This window comes from Gopherus flavomarginatus, chromosome 24 (genome assembly GCF_025201925.1).
Source record: "Gopherus flavomarginatus isolate rGopFla2 chromosome 24, rGopFla2.mat.asm, whole genome shotgun sequence".
Classification (NCBI taxonomy): Eukaryota; Metazoa; Chordata; order Testudines; family Testudinidae; genus Gopherus; species Gopherus flavomarginatus.
Window position 1 is genome coordinate 3,714,718 of NC_066640.1, and position 18,702 is coordinate 3,733,419.

Consider the following 18,702-nt stretch of genomic DNA (forward strand, 5'->3'; position numbering starts at 1 on the left):
CGGCCCAGAAACTGGGTCCCTGCGCCAGGGATCCTGCACTTCGCAGAGAAGCTGCTTCCAAAGATGAAGAACCAAAAAGTGACTTCTGGGCACAGCTGCTCTGACGGCCTCCCCAGGCGCCGCTCTGCTCTCCAGCCCCAGGTAACACCTCTGGGTGCAGCAGGGGAGTCCTGGTTTACTGCAGACCATGGGCCTCCAGGAGGAGCTGGCTAGTCCCACCCTTGCGAACCACTGGAGAACAGCACGCCTGGGGCAAGCCTCATCTGCAGGAGGGGGCTGGGCTGGGCTGGAGCCGGCAGAATGGCACCAGGGTGCTGGGCAGGGTGGGCTGGCTCAGAGGCAGCTCATCCTCCCCCACATCCGCTCCCACCCCAAACTGGTGCCTAACCAGGGCGCCACAATGGCTCCCTGAACCCACGGCCCTTTGAAAGGGCTCTGCAAAGCCAGGCTGCCATTGCGCCTTCGCTCGGTGCAGAGAGGAGCCGCCCACACTGCGCTCTCTCCCCTCGCGACTTTCCTGTTCTCCTCCCTCCTCCGCTGGCTCTCTCGAGCTGCAGTGACATGGGCGTTCAGACAGGAGGCATCTCTTGGCTCCTTGTTTATGAAATGACAGCCCGGGCCTGGGGCAGCCAGAATATGATGCTCAGACTCATTGGCATAGAACAATCAGAAAGATTCATGTATCCGGCGGAGCGGCCTCCAGAACAGAGCTTTCCCCAGGAAAGCTGCTTCCAACACCCACACAGCCTGCCACTACCAGATCATTGGCTTTGAGAGACATGGAGAGGGCAGGATGTCGGGGCTGCTGGGCGCCGGAGGACCTGATGAGCCCTGGATTGCCCTGTAAAGGGACACTGGGGTCTTACTGCCAGGCCAAGTTTGGTTCTGTTCAAGGACAGATTTACAAGGCTGGGGTCAAAACTGAAACCTTGTAACTGCAGATTAAAAATCCACTTAATGAACCTGATTGAAGAGGGAGGATTTGTCTGCATGGGGAAATTGACCGGAATCGCTCCCTGGAACGAGACGCTGTTCCAGAGGGGGTTAAGCTAAACCCCCACACTCATTCGGTCTGCAGAATGAGTGTGTCCACATGGGGAGCTATTCTGGATTTGCGCTAGCGGTTTAAATTCGAACCCTCCCCTAATGCGGATTAATTTCCCCAGGTTCCTGAATCAGATTTTAAAATGGGGACAAATTCGGGGAGCCGGCAAAGATTTCTGCCCAGTTAGTTTCTCTCTATCCTCTTGTCCAGCCCTTTAGGCTGGCTTGAGCTCCAGGCTCTCCTGATGACTGCATGGTCTTGGGCAAGTCACTGCCCTGCTCTCTGCCTCAGTTTCCCCATCCGTCCTGATACTTGACTTCCTAGGTCATGGGACTTTGCCAATGGATGTTCATAAAAAGTTTTAAAGGCCTTGTGAAAGCGCAGGCAGCGCTGTCCAGCCCATTAACTGGTCAGACCCGCCGGGGCCGGTCCTGGACCAAGCCAGGAGAGTCGGTGTTGGACCTCAGGTGCTGCAGTAGGGCTCCCCGAGCCCCCCAGCTGGCACCAGGTTATTGCGGTTGATCGCAGCAGGCCAGAGGAGTGAAGCAGCCGCCCTCCTCCAGCGAAGAGCCCCTGAGGGAAGCCGGGCCACAGGCCACAGGGCTTGGGAACTAAACCGGGGTAGAACCTGGGTTCTTTCCCCCTCTTCTGCTGGGCCTGCCTTAGTGCAATCGCAGGGAGCTGGGCTTGGCCCGAGCAGCACCCAGCACCACTGCTCTGGGCTGGGGCTAGTGCCAGAACCCCCCACCCATGGACGGGTCCCACCCCAGAGCCCTGCTGCGCTCGAGACCCCAGGCCTGTGTTGTGTAAGTTGCACCCCAGCCCCCAGGCCCCAGCCCGGGCTAGAACTCGAGGAGCAGCTCTGACCCCGGCAGGCCCCGCGTGCGGGAGGGGCCCAGCCCCTGCAGGCGGAAGGTCTCTGCCCAGACAGGCAGGCGGCCAAGGGTGACGCTTGCCATGTCCTTGAGCCAAACCCCCAGGGCTAGATTGGACCCATGCGGGGGGGCAGGGGAGAGGCTGCCAGGAGGGCAGCACTGGGCCCCTTCCCCGACTGGACTCCTCTAACCCAGCAGCAGCAGGTCACTGGCTGAGGGTCCAGCCACACCTCCCCGGGAGTCTTCGATGCCTGGGTGAGGAGAGGGGTAAACAGGAGCAAGGACCCCCCAGATCGAGCCCAGGTTTTCAGCCTGTCTTTGCAGGTGTCTCCTGGCGGCAGCTCTTGCCTCCAGCCACTGCTCCGGTGCTGGGCAGGGAGAGGCTGCAGCTACACCCCTCTTCTCTCGCCCAGGGCCCTACGCGGGGCACTGCTGTACCCTGTACCCACAGGCCAGACCCCCAGCTCCTGGGTCCGAGCCAAGGGCTGCAGCCTGCTGGAGACTCGCCACCCCAATCGCTCTGGCTGGCCCCCTTCACCGTGGAGTCTGGGTGCTAGACAGCCCCCCAGGTATTCGAATCCTGAGTAGAAGATACAGCCTGACAAACCTGGCACCGATCTCGGCTCCAGTCAGGCTCCGAGCTTTGCCAGGCATCAGGCGCCAATGGCTGAGCTCTGCGTGGCCCCTGCTCAGCCCAAGCCCATCCGTCCGAGGCTTGGCCGCAGCGCTCAGGGAACTTGGGCCTGACGTGATGTGCAGGGTGCAGTTTGGTGTGGCCATGGCGTTCGATTAATCGACCGGTTCCTGGCAGGTGAGCTGACCTGCTCCGAACAGACCCTAAAATCCTGCCCCCAATAGATCCCCTGGAGGACTGGACATCCCACACTGACACCCCCCACCCCGGGCACCCTCTGCCTGCATGTGACCCAGCTTTGGCCCTTCTGGCTACTCCCTGACACCCCTTTCTGGGACATGGGCTCCAAGGAGGCAAATGGAAAGAAACGGCTGGTGAGCGTCCTGGGATGGGCGCAGGAGCTCGGCCAGAATCCAGGCGTCCATCACGGCGAGCAGCCTGGATTATTTAGTGCTGTTTGACAGCAGATGAGCTGAAAACAAGTTTCTTTAAACAATGCACCAGTGGGGATTAGTGCAACCGTGTAAACATCCCCAAATGACTTTCCTTCAGGGAATGTGCTGCGTGTGCAGGAGTGGGGCTGCTAATGCAAACCAGCTGCCCAGCATCTCCCAGAGAATCGCCATCTTCCTGGGCACGAGCACGCGGTGCAGGGTCGGAGCCCCAGCCCCACGGCTCAGCAGCGCAGGGCCCCTCTCTGGAGCCCCTTTTCCAGGAGGCTGCCCAAGGGAGCCAGTGGTTTCCATGATGCTGAGACAAAGGGACTAGACTGAGATACCCTCCCCCAAACTCATCCCACATGGGCCCAAGAGGCTCAGATCTCGCTCCTTCTGGCTGTAGCTCCCAACTGCTCCAACTGGCTAGCCAACAGGAGGGGACATTGATGCTGAAGGCTGGTGCTTCTTTTGTGGAATCCTGTTTATTTACAAGGGGATGTACAAAGTCTGTTTCCCTGCACACTGCAGGAATCAAACAGCAGGGGACCATTTCTTTGGTCACAGTTCCAAGCCCTTCTCAGCCAGCACTCTGCCCAAAAACTCCCTCTTGGCTTTTTGCTCCTTCGTGTGTTTCTGCTGCTTCTCTCAACTTAATCAGTTTCCCACTCTTGTGTTTTGTTATCTGATCCCTCGGAAGCCCCGGTGCACCTCCTACTCCAGCCTTCCATGTGCCTGTGCTTTGGGTTGTCGCTCTGATTGCTTCATAAAGGAGCTGAATTGTTTCTTACCTTTCTCCTGAATGAAGGCAGCTGTTATGCCCGCCAGTTTCAAGGAGTTTGCACCCAACTACCAGCATAAAAGGCATTTTCAATGGCAGCCCAGCACCATCTCCACTGCACAGCGAGGAAGTGGCTGGAGCGAGGCCACACAAGTGAGCCCGGCCCCAGGCTGTGTGTGTGTAGCTGTTATTGCACTAGCACCTACAGGCCAGCTGAGGACGGAGCCCCGTTGTGCCAGGTGCTGCACAGGCAGAGTAATCGCTAGAGCTGGCCCTGGCTTTGAAACAGACCCAACTGGCCTGGGGCAGGGGAAGGGGTGTGACAGGCGAACAGAGCAATGGTTGCAAATGTCATGTTAGTGCCGGGATTTTGGAGGTGGGGGTCACTAGATGGGGAGGAAAGGAGGGATCAGGGCCATGGTGGGGCTGAGGGGAGGGAGGGAAGGCAGGGCAGGGAATCGGCACCAGCAGCTAGTGAGCACAGGGACAGAAGGCCAGTTGAAGCTGCTGGATGGATGGGGCATCACCTGTGCCCAAAGGTCCCTGCTGCAGAATCTCCCTCTAGGGCTGCTCTGGGAGGCAGCCCTCTGGGCTTGCTTTCTTCCCCAGCTCCCCCAGCTCGGGGCTCATGGGGGGCTCATTGGGGTGAGGAAAGACGGTGCCTCCTTGTAGCTGGAGAAGGTGGCACTCTCCGGGCAGACGCTGCTGTTAGGCTCCAGCCCAAGGCTGCTGGCACTCACCCATGGCAGCGAGCGCGTCTCGGAGCACTGATCCGCAGGCTCTCTGGAGTGACCCCAAACTGGAGCCATCCCCTGCACTTCCAGCTCACTCCCCACTTTCCCCAGTGCAACAGCCTCGCCCCTCCCGCACCCTCAGGGCAGTGACTCACCCCCTGCGGTAGGGCATCGGGGTACCAGTGGGCACACAGACGGGGCTGCGGCTAAGTTTGCATAATCAATGTGTGGAAGAGAACCCAGGAGTCCTGACTGACCCCTAAACCCAACCTCTCCGGGTTGACACTGGGCCCCGAGCACGGAGCTCTGTAATGCACTGGCTGAGTGAGGTGGAGACCCAGCTAGTGGCTGGTCCCGCTAGGGGATAAGAGCCTACTACTTCTGCCAGCAAAGGAGCTGTTCCGTGAGCTGAAGTGGCAGAGCCGTGTGCTTTTGGTGCCAAAGATCCTGCTGCCGGCACTTGACTGTGGGGATCATGACACTTCCACCCACTGTGGGGTATCACCCTAACGGTGCCCCGGGGACTGAGCCCCAGCCCTTGGCATCTAATGGCACAAGCTGGCTTTCTGGGAGCCACCACACTGGGCCAGCGGGAGCCATGTGAGGAGGGCACCATGGGAGTGGTGCTGGGTGAGCCAGACGTGACACTGACTTGTCCCCTTTCTCCCCAAAGGGCTGGCGGAGCAACCTGGGCACCTCCTGCTGATTCTCTGGCGAACGAGTGAGGCTGGCGTGGGGCAGTGCCCAGCCCCCAGGAGAAGGCCCCACCAGGCTGCGGCACCGTGGAGCCCAGCTGTAGGGAAGCCTGAGGCTGGGCTGCAGAGGTGCCGTGTGTGTTGGGGGAGCCACCCTGCCCGTGGCCAGGGATGGGGGCCAATGGCAGCCCGGCCAGCGAGCTGGGCTCGTGTTTCCGCAGCACCAACCTCAGCACCACCCTCAGCACCACCCTCAGCGCCAACCTCAGCGAGAAGCTGATTGTCTCGCGCTGGTTCTCCACCGCCTTCGGCAGCATCGGCCTTGCCTCCAACCTGTTTGCCCTCTGCGTGCTGGTCAGCTCCTCCCGGAAGATGCACAGCCGCGCCCGCTCCTCCTTCCTCATTTTCCTCTGCGGCCTGGTGGTGACGGACTTCCTGGGCCTGCTGGTGACCGGGACCATCATCATCTCCTACCACTTCACCAAGTTCAACTGGATGGTGGTCGACCCCGCCTGCTACCTCTGCAACTTCCTGGGCCTCTCGATGGTCTTCTTCGGCCAGTGCCCGCTGCTGCTGGGCGCCACCATGGCTGGGGAGCGCTTCTTCGGCATCAACCGCCCCTTCTCCCGCTCCACCAGCATGTCCAAGCGCCGAGCCTGGTTCATGGTAGGCCTGGTCTGGGCCTTCTCCTTCTCCCTGGGACTCCTGCCCATCCTGGGCCTGGGGGACTACACCCTGCAGTACCCCAACTCCTGGTGCTTCATCACGCTGCTGCATGACCCCAAGAACGTCACCTTCTGCCTGATCTTCGCCCTGCTGGGCATCCTGGCCGTCGGCCTCTCCTTTCTCTTCAACACGGTCAGCGTGGTGACGCTGTGCCGGGTCTACCACGACCGCGAGTCGGTGCAGCGGCGGCGGGACAGCGAGGTGGAGATGATGGTGCAGCTCGTGGGCATTATGATCATTGCCACCGTGTGCTGGTTGCCCTTGTTGGTAAGGCCCCCACCGAGCGTTGGCTTCGCGACGGTCACGGGTGCGTTCGCCTGCCGAGTCCCCAGCCCCTGCCGTGCTGGGCCTCCCTGCTGCTGGCTTTCGAGCTGGCATTCGCTGCCATGGGCCAGGATGTGAAGGGATCAGCAGGGGCCTTTATGACCTTAGTTTAGCATTCCAGTCAATCCCGAGCTGCAGCCCCCATTAGCCCAGCCCTGGGCTCCCCCCCAGCTCTGCCAGTGCCCCTCACTCCCGACCTGCAACCCCATTAGCCCAGCCCTGGGCTCCCCCCCAGCTCTACCGATGCCCCTCACTCCCGAACTGCAACCCCCCGTTAGCCCAGCTCTGGGCTCCCTCCAGCTCTGCCGGTGCCCCTCACTCCTGACCCGCAGCTCCCATTAGCCCAGCCCTGGGCTCCCCCCCAGCTCTGCCAGTGCCCCTCACTCCCGACCTGCAACCCCATTAGCCCAGTCCTGGGCTCCCCCCAGCTCTGCCGGTGCCCCTCACTCCCAACCTGCAACCCTGCTAGCCCAGCCCTTGGCTCCCCCCAGCTCTGCGGGTGCCCCTCACTCCCAATCTGCAACCCCCTGCTAGCCCAGCCCTGGGCTTCCCCACAGCTCTGCCGGTGCCCCTCACTCCCGACCTGCAACCCTCTGTTAGCTGAGCCATGGGCTCCCCCACAGCTCTGCCAGTGCCCCTCACTCCCAACCTGCAACCCCGTTAGCCCAGCCCTGGGCTCCCCCACAGCTCTGCCGGTGCCCCTCACTCCCGACCCGCAGCCCCCATTAGCCCAGCCCTGGGCTCCCCCCAGCTCTGCCGGTGCCCTTCACTCCCGACCTACAACCCTCCGTTAGCCCAGCTCTGAGCTCCCCTCAGCTCTGCTGGTGACCCTCACTCCCGACCCGCAGCCCCATGCTAGCCAAGTCCTGAGTCTACATAACAACAAAGCTCCAGGGGCAGCACGTCGCAGAGTCTGGGGCACATGCGTGGGGCTGTGGGGCTGCACACTCAGGCTAAACCAAGCCACGTGGATGTTCCCTCTGGGGCTGGAGCTGGGCTGTGAGCCCCTCCCGCCTCCCTGGGTTTCAGAGCCAGGGTCTGCCCTGAGCCCAAATGGCTTGGCCCCGCGACAGGTGCCTGACTGGTGCTGAGCCTCGGTGCCACACGGGGTGTGTGCGTGTGTGGGGGCTGCAGTGTTTGTGTGTGTGGGTTGTAACGTGTGTATGTGTGTGTGAGAGGTTGCAGTGTGTGGGGGGGATTGCAGTGTGGGTTGCAATGTGGGGGGGGGTTGCCGTGTGTGCGGGGGTTGCAGTGTGTGTGTGGAGGGGGGTTGCAGTGAGGGGGGGTTGCAGTGTGTGTGTGGGAGGGTTGCAGTGTGGACGAACCCTTGGAGCTTTGCTCAGCACAGAGCCCTTGGTGCTCCCCCCAGCCTGCTTTTACCAGAGCTCCCAATGCCCCTCGCCTGGCCTCCCTGCAGCCAGGGCCAACGACAGTGGGTTTGGGCCCCGGTGAAAATTTTTTTTCGGGCCCCCCCAGCAAGGGCAGATCAGCTAAACAGGGCTGACGAAGCCGGGCCCTGGGCCCCGGGACTTTGTACCAGCTCCCCCCTCATCGTCGGCCCTGCCTGTGGCTTGGCCCCCATCAGCCCTGAGCTGCCCCCCACTTCTCCTCCCCCAGTACAGACAAGCAATAAACAGCATCAGGATCTGGCTCCCCCCCCCCACATTCCCCACCCCCACAGCCGCTCCCTTGGCTTTAGCTCACCTCTCCTCACTGGAACACACCAACCCCTGCCCCACCTCCCACCCCATCCTGTCCGCCGCCCCCCCCCCGGCCTCTCTGACCTCCCTTCTGACCTCTGCCCCATCCTTGTCTGCCCAACAGCCACTCCCTTAGCCTGGCCTCACTGACCCCCCCACCCCCACACACACCCCCAGCCCCTCCTGGCCTGACTGACCTCCCTGCCAGGGGCGGCTCCAGGCCCCAGCACGCCAAGCACATGCTTGGGGCGGCATGCCGCCGGGGGGCGCTATGCCGGTCGCTGGGAGGGCGGCAGGCGGCTCTGGTGGACCTCCCGCAGGCACCGGAGCCGCCTGCCGCCCTCCCGGCAGCTGGCATAGCACCCCCCGCGGCATGCCGCCGTGCTTGGGGGGGCGAAATGTCTAGAGCCGCCCCTGCCCCCTGCCCCCTGCCCCCTCCTGGCCTGACTGACACCCCCCACTCCGCTCCAGCACCCCCACTCCCGCCTGCACTATCCCATCCTATGTGGACAAAGCTGAGCACCTGATGGTCCCTCCGGGGCTGTTCCCAGCCCCTCCCTCAGCCCACAAAGGGGGGTTCACCTCCTCTCCCCCACGCTTCATAGCCAGGCTGTAGCCTTCACCCCATTTCCAGGATCCCCGTCCGACTCCTCTGTGCCTGCCTGGGTTACAGCAACGCCCCTTTCCCCTGCTGCAGCCAGAGCCGCTCGACTCCCCTCCTGCCCCCCACGAAATCTTCCAGCCCCCCCCCGACACTTCTAGTCCCTGCACAGCCCCTCCAGCCCTGGACTGGGCCATTTGCCTCCCAGTGCCCAGCCGTGCCGGCCTCGAGATCCCCGTAGTGCAGCCCCAGCCCCTCCTCCAGCCCCCAGCTCTAGGCGCCTGCCCACCCCCCTACCCCCAGCTGGGGCTTGATTTATAACTGCCCAGCACCCTTGGCCGCTGTGCCCCCCCCCACCTAGTGTGCTCTGACCCATCTCCCCACCCACAGTGTGCCCTGCCTACCCCTCCACCCCCTCCCTGCTGTGCCCTGCCTACCCCCATCTGACCCCCAACGCTCTGCCCTGCCTACTCCCATCCGCTCCCCGCCTGGTGTGCTCTGACCCATCTCTCCCCTGCTCTGCCCTGCCTACCCCCATCTGACCCCCACTGCTCTGCCCTGCCTACTCCCATCCGTCTCCAACCTGGTGTGCTCTGACACATCTCTCCCCCGCTCTGCCCTGCCTACCCCCATCTGACCCCCACCGCTCTGCCCTGCCTACTCCCATCCGCCCCCCACCTGGTGTGCTCTGACCCATCTCTCCCCCGCTCTGCCCTGCCTACCCCCATCTGACCCCCACCGCTCTGCCCTGCCTACTCCCATCCGCCCCCCACCTGGTGTGCTCTGACACATCTCTCCCCCGCTCTGCCCTGCCTACCCCCATCTGACCCCCACCGCTCTGCCCTGCCTACTCCCATCCGTCTCCCACCTGGTGTGCTCTGACCCATCTCCACCCCCCACTGTGACCTGCTGTCATGGAGTCCCCGGGCGATGTTCTGGAGCTGCTCCCCACAAAGCCAGGCAGGACTTTGGGGAGCCTCCTCTCCCTTGGAGCAGACTGTCTTCAGGGCAAGAAGCTCACACGGCTTCACCTCCTGGGTCTCTCCGTGGAGCATTCAGCATTGTCTGCCCCTCCATGTGCTTCCCCCAGCGAGTCTGTCCAGGCGGGGTCCTGGGGAAGCCACAGGGTCCTGCACCCCCACTTTGCAGTCAGACCTGACTCTCAGCCAGCCAGTAACACAGAGGTTTATTAGATGACAGGAACAGGGTCTAAAATAGAGCTTTTAGGTACAGCAAACCGGACACCTCAGCCGCGTCCATTCTGGGGGGCAGTGAGCCAGACCCCCATGTCTGCACTTCACTTCTCAGTCCCAGCCAGCTCCAGACTAACAACCCCCTCCAGCCCCTCCTCCTCTGGCCTTTGTCTCTTTCCTGGGCCAGAAGGTCACCTGACCTCTTTGTCCTCCCACACCTTTAGCATCCCCTTGCAGGGGGGAAGGGCCTGGCCATTAGTTGCCAGGAGACAGAGGATCGGCCAGAAACTGAGGCCCACCCCCCAGTATTCAGAGGAAACATTAAGAACATTCCCACTTCGTCACATCTCTCCCCTCTTCGAGACCGAACTGAGCGAGGTCACTTCAGCCAGTGACCTGGGGAAGTTCGAACCCACCAACGTTCCCATGGATGCCCCAGCATCTCTCCCATTCCTTGGTGTGAGTTACACCAGGACAGTCCAGTCTCACGCCCTCCCTTAGGTTGGGTGTGCTTGATGGCACTTGCAGGCCGCATGTGGGAAGGTTTATGCAGCCCACACCCTTTGCCACCCCAGTACCCCTGGGGTTCAAACTGGGATGGGGTCTTCTCCCAGCACTCTGGGCTGTGATTCGGGCTCCCTTGGTTAAGAGCCCCCATCTTGGCCTTTGCCAGCTCTGGGCTTGGGCAGCCGCTCCCCACCTTGTGGCCCAGATACAACACCTCTGCCATCCCTCCTTGCACTTTCCAGCTTTTACCGTCAGTCCCACCTCCTTGAGGCAGCCCAGCCCCGTCTTCACCTGGGACACCTGTTCCTCCCAGGTCTGGCTAAAGATGCACATGCTATCAGTGTACGCCAGGGCCATGTTCTCCATCCCCCTCAGCTTGTCTAGAATCTCCCCAGGCTTAGGCATGGGGTCGGCATCGGACACTGTGATGGCTTTTAGCTTCTGAAGGTCCCCACTAAACCAGATCATCCCATCTTCCTGGGGGACCAGCCCCATGGGTGAGGCCCATGGGCTGTAAAACGGCTGGATCCCATCTAAAGCCAGCATGTCCTTGACCTCTCTCTCCAGGATCTGGGTTGCTTTCCCAGTGACTCTGAATGGGGAACACCTGATGGGGAGATTGGCTCTCACCTCAGGGAAGAGATCCCCCAGGGGGTCTTCCCCCTTCTCCTCCCAATCCTCCCCTTTCAGGTCCAGGGGTCCCCTCACTCTCCTCCCATCCAGCAGCTCGAAAGGGAAGAACCCTGTGGATTCCTGGGGCACCACCAGCTGCCTCCCGATTCCCCCCAGTTCTACTTCCCCTTGTGGAGCCCATTCCCGGTACAGGAATCCCTTCTCCTGCAGGACTCTGTCCCTGCAGCCTTCCCCAAGGAGGTTTGCAGCGCTGTGGCCAGCAAGTTCCCTCAGCTTCTCCAAGGAGGGATCCTTCTGCAGCTCGGTCTGGGATTCAGCGGCTGGGGCAGGGAGTGGGACCTGCTCCCTCTCGCTGGCTGGGCCTGGGCTCACAGCCCCCCGAGCCCTGTCCCTGGCAGTTCCCTTCCTGCTGTGCAATCACTTCCCAGCAGCATGTCTGGACCAGGCAAACCTGTTTGGCAGCTGACCTGCCCTGCCTGGGTGTCCCCCCACTCAGCTGGGGTCTCACCTCCCCCCATGCTCAGCACTGCCCTTGCAGTCCCAGTGGGGGCAGGCAGCGAGCTCTCTGCTCTGGTCCCAGCATCAGAGCCAGCGTGAGCCCCCTCTCCAGTGTGCAGGGGGGCGGGGAGCATCTCTCCCTCCCACTCAGCCCCAGGGGGCTGGTTACAGGTAGGCAGGTATCCTGAGCCCAGCAGCCCCTCCCCCCTGCCAGCCAGGTTATTTGCATTTTCACTGACCATTTCCATCCTAGCCAATTGGTTCCCTGGAGTTGAATTCAAACCCTCGGCCGTTACAGGAGCGGGGCCTGGATCCTGTCCCAAAGAGACACAGTCACCCCCCAACAGGGCCTCCCAGCCAATATCCTGGAGAACCCCAACTACCAGCCAGCCCGACCCCTCCTGGGTCTGCACAGGGGTCGGGCCATAGGCAGGGCGAGGGGCTTCACCCCAGGGACCTTCACCCAGGTCCCACAGCCCCTCAGCATCTGCGGCTGCACCACCACAGTTGCCTCTGTCCCAGGGTCTCGCCACCCGAGGCGTGTTTCCCCACTGACCCCTGGGCAGCCCCCTATGTCTCTCCGCTCCACCATCACCAGTCCATGCTGCTGCTACTTCTCCTGCAGCTTTTCCTCAGGCTCTTGCTCTCTCTCAGGGTCCTCTCGCTCTCTTGGGCTCTGCTCCCATCCCATCCATCTCCAATCTCCTGATAGGGAACCCAATCGTGAAGACCCTCGTCTGATTGGGGACCAGACTCCCGGGGATGCCTGGCTGTTGCTCCAGCTGCTCCCAGATCCTCTTGTAGCCCCATCTGGGCCAGGAATCTGCTCCTCAGAGCGGTCCTCCTCCTCCAACTGCATGATTAACTGGGCCTTGGTGAACTTCCCCATGCGTAACCCTCTCTTTGTGCACAGGATCACAATGTCCTTCTTTAGGAGATGGTGATAGGCCATCACTTCACCGTTCCCAAGTGGCTCTGGACTCACAGGGCTGTGTGCTCTTGGCTCCCCCATGGTTTCCAGGAAGAACCCCTGGTGTGCCAGCCCTTCTCGTGATCACCACCTCTTTGCCAGGGTCGAGCTGCAGACTCATCCACCGCTGGGACTGCTCCTGCAATCCCCAGGGGAACCCTGCTACTGAAAAAAACCTTCTCTCTCCCAGGGTCGAGCGGCAAGCTCCTCCACCCCGAGACTGCTTGTTGCAATCCTCAGGGGGACCCCGTTACTCCAACAGTCCTTCTCGCTGGTCACACACTCCCAGAGGTTAACTGCCCCCTGAAACCGTCCCTCTCTGAGCCTTCAGCACGCCTGGTCCTTATTATCCCTCCTTTGTTTTACTGCTCCCCAGTCACTTACTGCAAGCAGCGCCATTCATGGGGTGTAGCACATCCCAGTGCTACCACCAGTTGTCATGGAGTCCCTGGGCCATGCTCTGGAACTGCTCCCCACCAAGCCAGGCAGGACTTTGGGGACAGTCTCCTCCCTTGGAGCAGACTGTTTGCAGGGCAAGAAGCTCACACGTCTTCACCTCCTGGGTCTCTCCTTGGAGCATTCAGCATCCTCTGCCCCTCCGTGCGCTTCCCACAGCGAGCCCGCCCAGGCGGGGTCCTGGGGAAGCCACCGGGTCCTGCACCCCCACTTTGCAGTCAGACGTGACTCTCAGCCAGCCAGTAACACAGAGGTTTATTCGATGACAGGAACAGGGTCTAACACAGAGCTTGTAGGTACAGAGAACCAGACCTCTCGGCCGGGTCCATTCTAGGGGGCAGTGAGCCAGACCCCCCACGTCTGCACTTCCCTCCTCGTCCCCAGCCAGCCCCAAACTGAAACCCCCCCCAGCCCCTCCTCTCTCGGCTTTGTCTCTTTCCTGGGCCAGGAGGTCACCTGACCTCTTTGTCCTCCCACACCTTTAGCACCCCCTTGCAGGGGGGAAGGGCCTGGCCATTAGTTGCCAGGAGACAGAAGGTCGGCCAGGAACTGAGGCCCCCCCACAGTATTCAGAGGAAACATTAAGAACAGCCCCACTTCGTCACACCTGCCTACCCCCATCTTACCCCACCCCCCGGGCCCTGTGTACTCCGTCTCTGCCGCCTGCTGTGTCCTGCCTACCCTCATCTTACCCCCCTCTTCCCCGGTGTGCCCTGCCTGCCCTGTCCGGCTATGTCCCCCTCCTACCCAGTGTCTTCTGCCTAGTGCCTACCCCCATCTCCTGCCCCGCCTGGCTAGGCACACCCCACCCCATGTGCCTCAGCCCCTCAGGCGGGCAGACCGGCTCCCCCATGTAGAGGGGGAAACTGAGGAACAGGGCGGCTAGGGGGCTCGTCCATGGAGGCTGGCAGACCAAGGTCCCAATGCAGCTGAGGCCCAGCCCCATGCACGAGCCACAAAGCCCCCTCGTCTCAGTGAGCGGCACCGCACTGGGCAGGACCCGATCCTGGGGGGAGGGGGCGGGGGGGCTTTGTGCACAACCAGAATAGAGAAAAATAATAAATCCAACTGCAGGGGCACCAGCATCCCCAGCCACAGCCCCACTGAACCGTAGTGGAAGGGCTGGATGGCCCTTTCGCCAGGCCCGGACTCAGAAAGACCCTGTGCAGGGACCCCCGGTTGGGGGCCAGAGCCAGGGAGAGCCCAGGGTCTGGGTGCACCCAGCAGACGCCCCTGGGAGTCCTTGGCCAGGGAGATGCTGCGCGGCCAGGGGCGGGGCTGGGGTGGGGCGAACAGAAGGAAGCTGCGCAGCCAGGGGCGGGTGCGGGGGACAGACAGACGGATGCTGTGCAGCCAGAGGGGGATGAGGGGGGATGGACAGACTGACGGATGCTGCATGGCCAGAGGCAGATGGGGGGATGGACAGACAGACGGACGGATGCTGTGCGGCCAGAGGGGGATGAGGGGGGACGGACAGACTGACGCTGCGCAGCCAGAGGCAGGTGGGGGGGGGGACAGACAGACAGACAGACGGACGCTGCGCGGCCAGAGGGGGATGAGGGGGGGACGGACAGATGTACGCTGCACAGCTAGAGGGGGATGAGGGGGGATGGACAGACTGACAGATGCTGCGTGGCCAGAGGCAGGTGGGGGGATGGACAGACAGACGGATGCTACGTGGCCAGAGGCAGGTGGGGGGGACAGAGAGATGGACACTGCGCAGCCAGAGGGGGATGAGGGGGGACGGACAGACGGATGCTGTGCAGCCAGAGGCAGGTGGGGGGGGGACAGACAGACGGACGCTGCATGGCCAGAGGGGGATGGGGGGGACAGACAGATGGATGCTGCGCGGCCAGAGGCAGGTGGGGAGGACAGACAGACGGATGCTGCACGGCCAGAGGGGGATGAGGGGGGGACGGACAGACGGATGCTGTGCAGCCAGAGGCAGGTGGGGGTACAGACAGACGGACGCTGCGCGGCCAGAGGCAGGTGGGGGGGACAGACAGACGGACGCTGCGCGGCCAGAGGGGGATGAGGGGGGACGGACAGACGGATGCTGTGCAGCCAGAGGCAGGTGGTGGGGGGACAGACAGACGGACGCTGCGCGGCCAGAGGGGGATGGGGGGGAAAGACAGATGGATGCTGTTCAGCCAGAGGCAGGTGGGGGGGGGACAGACAGACGGATGCTGCACGGCCAGAGGGGGATGAGGGGGGGACGGACAGACGGATGCTGTGCAGCCAGAGACAGGTGGGGGGGACAGACAGACGGACGCTGCGCAGCCAGAGAGGGATGGGGTGGGACAGACAGACGGATGCTGCGCGGCCAGAGGGGGGACAGACAGATGGACGCTGCGCGGCCAGAGGGGGATGGGGGGGACAGACAGATGGATGCTGTGCAGCCAGAGGCAGGTGGGGGGGACAGACAGACGGACACTGCGCGGCCAGAGGGGGATGGGGTGGGACAGACAGACGGATGCTGCGCGGCCAGAGGGGGGACAGACAGATGGACGCTGCGCGGCCAGAGGGGGGACAGACAGATGGACGCTGCGCGGCCAGAGGGGGAAGGGGGGGAACAGACAGATGGATGATGCGCGGCCAGAGGGGGATGGGGGGGGACAGACAGACGGATGCTGTGCAGCCAGAGGCAGGTGGGGGGGACGGACAGACAGACGGGCGCTGCGCAGCCAGAGGGGGATGAGAGGGTGATGGACAGATGCCGCGTGACCCCCCCCGTGGCGGGCTGGACAGATGGACAGACACTGTGTGGCCCCAGGCAGGTGGCAGGACATGGGCCAAGGTCGCAGGCCCACCGAGATCCCCTGCCCGCACCTGTTCCTCCCCCTAACCTCTCCCCTCCCCCTCAGATCTTTATCATCCAGACGGTCCTGCAGGCGCCCGCCCCCGGCTTGCTGCCCCGCCAGATCCCGCGGCAGACGGAGGAGATGCTGCTCATCTACCTGCGCATGGTCACCTGGAACCAGATCCTGGACCCCTGGGTCTACATCCTCTTCCGCAGGGCCGTGCTAAAGCGCATCTACCCCAGCCTCAAGGCACGGCCCTCCATCGTCTCCCTCTACCCCATGCTCAACCCCTCACTGCGCCGCAAGCTCACCCAGGAGTCCGTGCTGCAGTAGCAGGGGGCATCTGGGCGGGCAGCGAGCAACGGGCCCAGAGTGGGCACTGCCAGGGCCACCTGCTCAGGGGGGCATGAGGGAGAGACAGGCCCCAGCCTGGACTCAGGCTGCCCCGGGGACAGATGGTTTGGGTTGGCACCTGAACTGATGTTGCCTCCAAGCTCTGGGCCCGGCCCGCCTGTCAGCAGGGAGCTGTGGGGCTGAGCTCCCTGCCTGACCCCTGCCAGGAAGCATGAGGTTGGATGCCACAGCCACGGGCTTGCAGAATGGGGATCTCAGCACCAGCTCCAAAAGCCACACCCCATCCTGGAGGGAGCCAGCACCCATGGCGCTCCTGGGGTGGGTGCTGAGAGCCCCGGGATGGAGATTCTCTCCCCCCCCCAGTCCAACTGCCCCGACTCTTGGCTTTCCCACTTGGGCAGAAAAACCTCATTTAAAAACGCACAATTGTTGGAGTAGAAGCTGCCCCCCCACCGCACACCCCAGCTGCACCCACTGCCAGTGCCCCTCCGCCTCCCCCAGACTGCAAGTGCACCCACTGGTACGTGGCTCCCGGTGTCTGCCGAGATGCTGCGCCCGGCGCCACTCGGGCCGGGGGTCACGGCTGGAATTTCCTGCCTGGGCCTTGGCTGGGTGTTTGATTCGGCCCCATGGACAACAGCCCCTGCTGCTGCTTGGAAGGGAGCCATTGTCCCTGCAGCCTGTGGTGGGGGCAGGAGGGGGCTGGGGGCTGTGCAGGGGGCAGGAAGGAGACGGGGCTATGTAGAGGGGCAGACGAGGGCTGGGGCTTTGCAGGGGGCAGGAAGCGAACAGGCTGGCTCGGGGGGGCAGGACAAGGATGGGGGCTGTCTGGAGCATGGGGCTAGGACAGGCTGGCTGGGGGAGGGAGACAGAGGCAGGAAGGAGACGGGGCTATCTAGAGGGACAGGACAGGGATGGAGGCTGTCTGCGGGCACAGAGGGGCACAGAAAGGGGCCAGGCTGGCTGCGGGAGGGGGCCGGGGGCCAGGACTGCTCTAGACATTTTGCCGCCCCAAACACAGAGGGTTCGCTGGTCCCACGGCTTCGGCAGACCTCCCGCAGGCAACCGGCAGAGCGCCCCAGTGGCTTGCCGCCCCAGGCACGTGCTTGGAGCGCTGGTGCCTGGAGCCGCCCCTGACGGGGGCTGTCCAGGGGCAGGGGGCTGTTGAGGGGCAGGAAGAGGGGACAGGACAAGGATGGGGGCTGTCTAGGGCAGGGGGGCAGGAATGGGACAGGCTGGCTGGGGGAGGGGACCCTCCAGGGGCAGGGGGCTGTTGGGGAGCATGAAGGGGAGGCCGGCTGGCAGCACAGGGGGGCACAGAAAGGGGAGAGGCTGGCTGGGGGAGGGTGACAGGGGGCTGTCCAGGGGCAGGGGACCGTCGGGGGGGCAGGAAGGGGAGGCTGGCTGGGGGACAGAGGCTGGCAGGGGGACAGGGGCACAGGAAGGGGCCAGGCTGGCTGGTAGGCAGGCGATCACCTTGGCACCCCAGCAGCAATCCGCACACTCATTCCAGCAATAAAAGCCTGGTTTGGCCCTGCTCTCGGCACCTGGCTCTGCCCAGGGAAGATGCGTGGCAAACACTGGGGAGTTTGTTTGTTTTTAACACGGGCTGTCCAGGCTCTGGGCTCTGGGAGACTCTGTGGCCGACTGGAGAGTGGCCGGGCAGGTGCAGCCCTGGCGCGCCGCACGGGGAAGGGACTTTAATTCACACCCCTGAAAGCTCGTCGAGGTTGGCTTGTCAGGAGAGAGCTCCCGGCCCCCAGCCCAGGCACTCTGCGGCCCTTCCATGTTTCCCCCACCACCGCAGGAGCCAGAAACTGACCTTGTTTGTTTGTTTTTAATGAAAGCCCAGATTGTCCCACGATCCCGGGACCCCAGGAGCTGGGGCTCTGAGAAACTCGTCACATGGCAACTCCTCCCCGCCCCAGTTCTCTCACATCAGCTGCCATCCCTCATCTCAGCCATCCCCAAGACCCAAGGGGCCCTGGGCTTCCGGGGCAAACGAGCAGAGAAATATGGAGGCTTTGAACAAACCGAAGCCACCTGGCTCTGCCCCGATCACTGCCAGTGGGCCTGGCTCCTCCATTTGCCGGGGTAGGGCTAGGGCCTGCAGGTGGGGGGCAAGGCGGCCACTGCTGAGCAGCCTGCGGCCAGGGCAGCCCTTCCCCCTCATGGCCTCCCTTGAGGCTGCCACCCGGAATGGCCCCTGCCTGGCGAGGAGCCTGGCTGGGCCCAGCAAGCCGGCTCCATGGGGCTGGCCAGGGGAGGGGAGGATGCTGGGGCCTGACTGGCCCCGCAGCCGCAGGTCCCCACAAGAGAGAGCCCCCAGCAGGCCTGCAGAGCCGGCATCCCCACCATGATCTGCTGCGGGGGCCGAGTCTCCTCCCTCCCCAATTGCCCCCCATGCTAGCAGGGGCTGGCTGCTCCCTTCATGCTGCTCCCCACCTCCGCAGGGCCCCAGACGATGGCAACAGCCGCTGAGCAAGGTCCCTGGGCCCCTTCGGCCCCGGGCAGCCAGAAAGTGCCACCTCTGCATGAGGACACCTTGACCCCGCCCTGTGAACGACCAGGGGTCCCGCTGCTGCTCCCCGGCCCAGTCTGGGGCACAGCCCGGGCTTGCCATGGGCCCAGGGGTGGTGGGCAAGAGACCCCCACAGAGACGTTTGGTCGTGCAGTGGCCAACAAGCCCAATGGGGGAAGCTGCTGCACTGACCCAGCTGCCCCCAGAGCCGGGCGCCTGC

General features: G+C 63.4%; 1 protein-coding gene across 1 annotated transcript in view; it reads left to right on the forward strand.

The window, feature by feature from the left end:
• The window catches only part of TBXA2R (thromboxane A2 receptor), a 55,034-nt gene extending 38,999 nt beyond the window's left edge, over positions 1–16,035 (forward strand). The window contains exons 2-3 of the mRNA XM_050933799.1: positions 5,177–6,191; positions 15,671–16,035. Coding sequence (XP_050789756.1) covers positions 5,370–6,191; positions 15,671–15,940 — 1,092 coding nt within the window. The 5' untranslated portion in view covers positions 5,177–5,369 and the 3' untranslated portion in view covers positions 15,941–16,035. The remainder of the gene's footprint in view (positions 1–5,176; positions 6,192–15,670) is intronic.
• Positions 16,036–18,702: the final 2,667 nt, after the last annotated feature.